Source organism: Rhipicephalus microplus, chromosome 7, assembly GCF_043290135.1.
Source record: "Rhipicephalus microplus isolate Deutch F79 chromosome 7, USDA_Rmic, whole genome shotgun sequence".
Lineage (NCBI taxonomy): Eukaryota > Metazoa > Arthropoda > Arachnida > Ixodida > Ixodidae > Rhipicephalus > Rhipicephalus microplus.
In genome coordinates, this window is record NC_134706.1 from 11,823,904 (window position 1) to 11,833,274 (window position 9,371).

Sequence of the window (9,371 nt, forward strand, 5' to 3'; positions counted from 1 at the left end):
CTTGTGCATTTACCTTGCTTTCTCGATAAGGGGGACAGTGTTGTTTAGGATATTGTCGTTTTAGATTTTGGCATACATTGAGCTTTCACGTTCACGTAAATTGTTATTTGACATTAGTGTCCCTTCAAAAAGGCTTATTTTTGTAGGGACATAGGAAATGCTCTAGGCTGTGCAATGAACGAAGTTGTTCATTGCACAGATCTTCTTTGCGTTCATTGCATGAGATGACCATTGAGATCTCACGAATACTAAAAAAAAAACATAGTGATGAAATAACGGAAACGTATGCCCTAGCACTGAGGGCGCCTTGGTCATGTTATCTCTTTACACAATTTTTCTTATGGACGTTCAGTGCACGCCTACGAACGTCGCAATGCCCGGACCGCGCTTTCTGTGTGGTCCTGCTTACGTACACATTCACCTAACTGTAGTTTCTGAAGGCTCCTGAAAGGAGCCCGACTTTCTGGCTCACTTCAAAAAGTGTGTCAGTGACAAACTTAAACGCAACAAAACAAACCAGCGGTTACTACATGAGTGAAGAATACGATCAGCTATTCAAGACAGTTGGAGCTGCTGTTGGAAGACGTGGTCTAACCGTCAACGAGTCACTTCACAAGTGAAACTGGAGACAATTAAAGCTCTTGAAACGCCTAAAAAACGCTGTGTATTACCACCGCCTCGCGACACGCGAAGCAGTCCGCTGACCTAAAGTTTTGCTGGCAGGCCCAACAGTGGGCATACATCATCTAGGTTAATTAGGATATACACACGAAAAACAGGACAAACGTACTAAATTGTGCCTGTAGAGCACCTCCTACTCCATTGTAGATGTAAACTAAGAAAAATAGAAAAAAAATATTCTCGCCCATTTGTTCCGAAGACACTGAGTATAAAATGCATAACTCATCAGAGACTTAAGCCAAAAATTTTCCATGTTGCCATTCATAATTTCGGGCCTCCGAAATTCGCCAACATGGTGAAAAGTAGACACCAGTGGCAATACTGGCTGCCATTCGCTTTCGTGCTACTCTGCACGAAGGCGAATTTGCACTCAGCAGCTATGATGTCTTCTCCGAGAATAGTTCGCTCGATTCGAATCGTGCATTTCCATACCATTTAGAGCGGACAATTGCCGATGAACAATCCCGCCGACGATGGGTGGGCACATACTGTGAGGAAATCCGCTGAACTTGCAGTAGGGTTGACGGGGCACGATGGGTCCCTTGAACGCCAACTGCGCAAGCGCCGGAGCTAGTACGCTTCTTATCGGGGCATGTTGCGCAGAGCTGTTATCTGCTTGCGCAAACTGTTTAATCAATGTGGTACTTGCGATTCTAACTTTCTTTGTCGATGTATCGTAAAAAAATGAAGTAAATTTCAAGTACGATTGTGCTGAACAGGCTCATTTGAAAGCGACTGGCTTTTTTGCGCGTCACAGTGTCGCAATATACGTCACAGTGTTTTTCCGTTTCACACGTGAAAGTGAAAAGGACGTTATCGCTGGGAAGCAAAAGAAAGAGGAGACACACTTTCGCCCTTTCACACATTTATTAAACTTCTTTTTACAAGAGAGGCGGTTTTCGTAGAATGACACAATGTTGTACCCGGCCGAAGCAATAAATACAAAAGCATGGTACGCAATTTAGGCAATACTCAGTTCCCATTTGTACAAATAAAGCCTTCGAGCACGTACTACATGTGTTTAAATGGTAAGCATTCCACTAGCGCTACTTTTGTAAGGCGAACACTTCACCTCATATCGTTGCTAAGAATGCGAGGCTTATAGTGTACATATACAATCAGGCCTGGAATGACAAGAAGAATAGAAGACAAGGATGTACAATCCGTTATTTACGGCAAGCATCCTTTGGTGAGGTCACATCTTCCCGTATGTTTTTGACAAGGTTCTCGTGGTAAGGCCTGAGGATGATATTTTACGCGATCAAGAGATGTGTGTGTCCTCTTTAGATATTCTTTACTTACAACACCCTTGCCGCTATGTTGGAAAGCAGGACTCTGAGGATCTGGAGGAGAAGCGTCAAGTGCGAGCTCTCAGTGGGCAATTCTTGCGAATTGCGGATCGGCGCGAAAAAAATCTGCTGCGCTACATTCTAGTTGTTTCAGAGAGCGTTTGTTCGGTGCTACAAAAGCCATGTTCGGCAGTGAGTGAACAGTGTTACGAGCGTAAGCCTGCATCTACATGTACAACAAAACATGGTTATCAGTGTTATGTTTTGATTACGCTACAAGTGCGGCTCGGGTTAGATCTTATGAAGGCCTCTGTAGCGCAGCAGAAACGCTCCGTAAGTGGCCCGCAGAGTATTCTATAAGCTTGGATCGATTATCATACTTATCTGGACCGCAATGCCGACTAGATAAGCATTACGACAAGACTGGCTTGACAAGGCAGACAAAGCAGACTCAGTTCTGTCTAAGTAAGCTCCCACTGACGTCATCCATTCCGACAGCGTATTTTTTGCGTGTTGTTGGGTTCTGCGTCCTTTTTTTTTCTGGTTTTACACTTTGTTTAGCAACGTTGGTAAAGAATCAGGCGCTTGGCGTGGGATGTTCTCGAGAATATGACGGCGTAATAACGGTTGTTGTAGCAACATTTATTGTTGAGCCAACATGAACGGCACCCTTGTGAAAGCGCCAAATGTGACCACGAACGCTTCCTGCCTTCGTTTCATCGCTAATAGGTGACCTTTCACCACTGTCGCAGGGGAAATTATGGTATCAAAGTATGTCCTACCCGTAAAAACACAAAAATAATGTGAAGTTGAGCTCCTGCAACGGTGCGAAAGGCGACCCTGCGCGCATAGGGGTTGAATATGTTGGGATCACGCTACACTTCCTAGAAACAGATAAACAACACACCAAGAAACATAGCGACAACTAAGAACAAGCATGGACTTGTTGACTCCGCAAGTCAGTCTTCGAGACGCGATTTCGCTCCTTCGAATGAGGTACGCACCCGTAATGGCTGGCGATGGCAATCGATCAATTCTTGAGCGGCGTTCAGTGTGTACAGAAGGAAACTTTTGACAGTTCGTTTCTTCCCGCGAAATTGGGCCATTTATTCGCGAAAAGAAAAAAAATACATGCGCACCTGATTCCCACAACAGAAACCGCCTCCGAATGAGGACATCACCTTCATTTGGCAGGTGTGAACGTGTGGAACTTTGACGCGAGTGGTGTGCGTGACGGTACCCGTCAACATCCAAAACGAACAATGCGATGCGATGTTTCTCAACTGAATGGGACACGGGAGAATGGAAGAACCTACAAAATATCTACGAGTAGTCAAACAGGGTGACGAGTGTGACAGGCGGATGTGCTGGAACCGCGCCCGCTCTGGTTCGCGTGTTCCGCTGCGATGACCTCTAACAGTACAGTGAACCTTGTTTTGTTCTCGCTCCAAAACTATAATACACCGAAGCTTTCTTTTTTTGCACGCCTTGGGGTCACCCCAAAAGCCATTTCCTAAAGCCACCGGTACATCGGAACGTCCGTCAAGAAAGCATTAAGCCTTCAACAAATCCTTCCTTCCAGTTTGACGCATTCTTATCACTTACTTCTTGGACTTCGCGGGCCTAAGCACTTGCACCGGCTGAACGGCAGCCGGTGCATAGGTCAAGGCCGCCCCGTGCCCATAGTTCAAGGGCGCTCCGTAAGCCGGCTGCGCATATGTAAGCTGAGGCCTGGCCACGGCCACGCTACCCGGGAACGGGGCGATCACCTGCCTGGCAAGAGCGTAAGGCGGCATGGCAGCGACAGGGGCGGCAGCGGTGGTTCCTTGAACGGTCGACACCAAAGGAGCGGCAGCAGCCAGAGGCATCGCTACGTGAGGAGCAGCGAAAACACCTGCAGGCGCTCCCGCCAGAGGCCTGAGCGCTCCAGGATAGGCGACCGTCAGAGGAGCAGCCGCCGCGCCATGTTGGTAGGCGACCACCGGCCTCTGGTAGACGGGGCTTGCGGCGGGAGCAAAGCCCGCCGGCTGGAAACCGTACGGTGTCTGGTGGTACAGGGGCCTCATGTAGGTCACCTGGACTGGAGCCTGAACTCCTGCTGCAGCTCCTGGATAGGCGTATGCGGGCCTCTGGAAGAGGTACATCTGCGCTGGAGGGTAGGTGACGGCCACCGGCCGGGAGACGGTCACGGCCGTAGGCTTAGTGGAGGTGACGACAGCGGCGCCGGCCGATGTCACTGTAGCGCCAGCGGCGGCACCGGTTGCAGTCGCGGTTTTGGCCGTAGCGGTCGCTGGGCCTGCCGGCGCTGCCAGAGTGGCTACCACGGTCTTCGTAGGTGTTGATGGAGGCGCGGCCACGCCTGCGCTGGTGTGTTGAGCGAAAAAGACCTGTTGCGGAGCGGCGGCGACGTACTGCAGTGGTGGAGCGGCCGCGTAGATCAGCGGCCGCTGGAAGGTGACGGCATGTGCGCCGGCTGGGTAGCTTGTGACTGTCGAGGTGCCGGGTGCCTGCAACGATACGTGACCAGCCGGTGCCGCCGCGGTTGGCAGGACGGTGACCGCTGGCGGGCGGGCTAGTCGGAGCTTAGATGGCTTGTCGAGGCCAGTGACTGACGATGCGGGCCTCTCCGCGGTGACCTTTTGGGGCACTGGCTCCGCAGCTGCTGTCTGCAGTGGCTCATATCTGGATGATCCGGGGGCAGAAAGTCCACCTCCAAAGACATTACTGTAGCCGGTGAAAGCGAAAGGGGCGTCTTCGGGGAGGGCCAGCGCACCGGTGATAGCAGTTAAGAGTAGAGGTAGCCTCTGCAAACAGAAAACATTTAGCGGAGGTTATTAGAGTATTCCGTAATATTAAGGTAATGAAGTGCCTGGAGCTCCTACTCAGATGTAAACTGTAAGAAGAATGCACTCAGCGAAGTAAGCAAATGTTGATACACAACTTAGGCGCATGTGCGGTCACCTTCAAAAAACTAGAGACAGCGACACACCAGGAAAAGTTGATTACGTCCTTCACTAAGACAGGCTGCTATGAATTTCTAATTCCGGCCTCTTCTGCTGCACGCCGATACGTATCGTGCAGTTCTACCTAATACAATAACAAACTGCTGGGACACTCAGTGTTAGCTCAAACCCATTGGTCTCTAAACTTTTCACGCCGACTGCACGTCCACCTTCCGCGTGTTCCTTGGCGTGTCCCCCTCAAAGAAAGAGAACAATGTATTACGCAGTAGCAGTATTCATGACCTGACTGCATGCTCAGAAATAAAATGACCACTTTGGCCCCCATTTTTTTGCGTCACTCCACTACCAACCCTTTCGGTGGCGGAGATCACATCTCCTTCTTCCTTTTGGGATGTCCTGTTTGATTGCACGCATTCGTGCCGGTAGCTTTGCGAGACATAGGACTATCAAACCGGTTACGTCACTCGCTTCCTGGTACAGACCCTCCCTGCGGCGCGGGCTCCCATGATTAGCCAGATATGCGAGTTTACTCGGCGCTAGTCGGAAAGCTGCCACGTAACTGTAGATAAAGGGTTTCGCATCATTTATCGCTATTCGCCGTGGCTCTTATCGCGAATAGCTCAAAACCGTAAATCAAATGGACAGGTCTACGAAACTTCGCAAACACGTGACGGCCAAGAGTTGCGACCGTGTGTCGAAGACTCACCAGAATCATCGCTGCGTTCGAGAGGCCCGGAAAGCCGAGGAAAATCGATAGTCTTTTAAGCGCTAAGCTTCTCGCAACCGCAGGGCTTCGACAATCCGAAACGGAACTGGAAAGTGGATTGCTCCACTCGGCGCTTTTATAAACCGCGCCAAGCCGCGCCCCGTCTTCCCCCCACCGTCGCAGCGCTTCCGTTTGATCCGCATTTTTTTTGTTCTTACTTCCGGTGACCAGAAGGCGGCTCGCAAGTGAAAGAGCGAGCGTGTCTGAGCAAGATCGAGGCAAGAAGATCGTTCGAGAAGCCAATGAACTCCCCGGGAGGGCAACGGCGAAAGTGGGGGGGGGGGGGGGTCTAGCGTGCGTATATCACGCGTCTTCGGGGTGGTTGGGGGGGGGGGGGGAGGATGGGGATGTACATGCCCACGCACACCTTGTTGTGTCGCTTCCGATGGCACAAACTACTACTTCCTTCCTTCCCCTTTCCTTTGAAACCAGCGTAATTTCCCTCACAACGGCCCTCTCTCACTCTTGTCTTCGGGGCCCACCGCAACACCCACCCCTTAAGGCATGGCAGAGAAATCCTCTCACAATCCAGTAGCATCTTCCCCACTGCAGAGCCATCGTGTTTTTGTGTCCCGATCGCCTCCCCCTCTGCAAAGAGGATTCGAACGTGCCCACCGCAAGCGAGGACCGCTGGTGTTGCGATTCCGAATTCTCTCGGCGGCTGCGGACAACGGTGGCCCCTGCCCCCTTGCGCCATGTTATACCGTCCCGCCCACGTGCTTGGGACGATCGTGAGCCTTTTTGTAAGGTATAAGACTCAGTATGGCACACCGTGCCGAAAGAGGGGAGGGAGCGGCGGAAAGGGTGCTGGAAGAGACTGGTCCCTGCGTGATCGGTTTTAACGGTCCCGCCGCTTCTTCGTATCCTTCTTGTTTTTTTTTTATCGAGGCCGCCGCTTCGAAAGGACCAAGCAGCGCAGCTCCGAAATAGGTTATCCGAGCCAATCGGACTTTCTTCTTTTTCCTCCCAGCCGCGCTGTCACCCTTTAGAAGGCGCCTCTAGGCTGTGCGCGGGACGGGGCGATGCTCAGCCCTGTACTGCCTGGTGGGTCCTGGTGTCTCTCTGTCGGCAAGATCTCCTAAAGCAACGACAAGCCGGTGTTTTTTTTTTTTCATTTTGCGACCGGCCACATTTGTCCCTGTTTTTCCGCCGGATGCAACCGCGGGGCGTACGGCGGGGTGATGATGTTACGCTCAGATTGTTTCGAGAGCGATGTTCTCTGGCGGGGCTTCGACGTCTCCCCTCTCCCATTCCTTCCCATCACTGCATCATTTTGCTGTTTCTATTTTACAGAGGTCTTTTTACCTTGAGAACTTGTTAATTCTCGGCTTTTCGCCGTTTTCTCCGAGTCCGCGATAAAACGAGTATTCTTCTTCATGCATAGATGCTCGCGATATCTTTCGATTCAGAGAAAGTCATTCCGAAAGTGGAAACACTTTGGCGAGCCCTGTGAAATTTCACTCAGTCGATTACATTTATCTCAGCTCCTCCGCACCGCTCCATTTTTGACTCCCTTCGTTCGCCCTCTCTTTCTGCTTCGCCACCGCTTATAGACCACGCAGGAAACGAAGTGGCCGTTTTGTCGTAAGTATTAAGTTGCATGCCCGCCTCAAAAAGTACCGACTGTTATACCTCCTTCGTAATGCTTACAGGCAAGTGGAAGCGTTTAGGAGTGTGCCGCTGCTGATCGGAAGTGTGCGTGTTCACAGTATCGGCTAACTTCGAATTATCTTGCAGAGATGTCGATATCTTCGTGATGTGTAGCCGCGTCGACCATCAGGACCACTTACGCCGGAAAAACTCTGGCTATCACATACCCCTCTTAGCGACCGACGTTCGTCCACTTAAGTGACACTTTGTGTCCGCCTCGTAGCCATCGTGTGTCCGCATGCTACTTTACCTTATGCCATCTGTGCGACTGCATTGGTTTCGTCGCGAAGTGCCTTTCTCCTCGTTTGGCGTTAGCTGTGTTCAAACCAACCCAACATATGGTGGTTTTGAGACGTAAAACACCAGATATAATAAAAGAACTTGCCCAATATATCCGAAGTGTTGCATGACCAAAGAAGCTTGGTAGGGTCAACCTATCGTAACCGAAAGTGCGAGCTAGCCACGCTTGAGCTGCGTTCAATCATTGTGATCGCCGCTAAGTATACGAGATCAACTCAAACCAAAAGATCTGGTAGGATTGCAGTTGTGCGATCGTAGGCAGGAATCGTATGGTCCGAGGCAGGCATCAAGTGAAATCATGTGATTTCAGTCAGTATATTATCCTATAAGACCTCGGTCTTGCGTCCATGAGCATGCGCAGGGTTGTCTTCGGGGGGAGGGGGAGTTTTACCGCAGACCGATACCCTTTGATTGGCCGACTACAACGGAAACAGATGGACTTCCCAGAACGGCCTGCCTCTGTTGTTTGGCTTTCTAGCCGATAACATGGGAGGTAAGTTCTTGGAACGTGGAATCGGGGATCCTGGACCTCCATTATCTTCAAAAGCTTGCATATCGATAAGCCAATAATAATTGATTGGGTTCTACGTCCCAAAACCACCATCTTCTTATGAAGATTGTCATAGGGGAGGCCGTGGGCGATTTCGACATACCCGGGGTTCTTGCTTGTACTACAAAAAAGTGACATGAAATGTCCGATCGAGAGAAGTTATGGGACAGACTTGGTGCCCCCTGCGATTGGTAGCAAAATCAGTGGCCCTCCGGCATCCTTCCCCCTTTCATCCGTTCTGTGCACGCGACTGTGCTTGCGTGATCAGATTTCATCGCGTGCATGTAGTACCTCTCATATCTTCTCATCATCTTCCGGAATGTCGAAGAGCCATTGCGCATTCCACCGTGGTAGCGAAAGCTTCGTCTCTCCACAAAAGGCCACATCTACCCTTTAATCTCAACCAGACCGTCAGCCCCGCTCGTTTGCTCTGTGATCCCCACTGAACTCATCTGTGCTGTTTTACGCACGTGTGGAAGGGCCGCTATGCTTTCTGGGACGCCAACCCAGTGAGACATCAAGGCGTTGCTGCAGCGCGACACGCCGTTGACCTGCGCTGGTTTGCAGAGTTAACGGAATTTCGGCTCATGTCGTCATCACCATCAGCCTAACGACGCCCACTGCAGGGTGAAGGCCTCTGCCATGTTTCGCCAAATAACACTCCCCTGCATTTGCTGCGGGCACTATCACCGCGATTCTCTTAATTCTTGCTTGCTTGCTTGCTTGCTTTGCTTTGCTTTGCTTTGCTTTGCTTTGCTTTGCTTTTCTGCCTCGCTTTGCTTTGCTTTGCTTTGCTTTGCGTGCTTTGCTTAATCTATTCTCGTGGCCCTCACACACTAAGGGGGATCGGCTAAGGAGCTGGAGGTTAATGTAAGTCAATAGCTTAAGATTATCTAGGCTAGGAAAATAGGTTTACTTTGTTTTGACTTGGTGGGATTATTTTGGCACAATGTGAAAAAGAAAGTGAAAGAAAAGAAATATCATTTCTTGAATAACTGAGGTGTAATCGTTATGTGAAATTCTTCTGAAGGTTAAATCATTACAGTGTAACAGTTAAAAAATAAATGGTAGATTGGCTAGTAAGAATTGAGAGCTGATCAATGGTTCAGCAAGGTAATCTTTCTGTGTCACATAGGAATTCGCAGAGGGCCCCGCAGATGTTTGTGTGGCTG

The 9,371-nt window shown here is 50.3% G+C and overlaps 1 protein-coding gene across 1 annotated transcript; it reads right to left on the reverse strand.

Annotated features, from left to right (window-relative positions):
- Positions 1-1,529: 1,529 nt before the first annotated feature.
- Positions 1,530-5,781, reverse strand: LOC119179407 (uncharacterized). The gene is made up of 2 exons (XM_037430475.2): positions 5,640-5,781; positions 1,530-4,774 (listed from the first exon to the last, which is right to left on the reverse strand). Exons 1-2 carry the CDS (start codon positions 5,646-5,648, stop codon positions 3,572-3,574), a joined length of 1,212 nt encoding a protein of 403 aa, XP_037286372.2. The 5' UTR covers positions 5,649-5,781; the 3' UTR covers positions 1,530-3,571.
- Between the last annotated feature and the right edge of the window lie 3,590 nt (positions 5,782-9,371).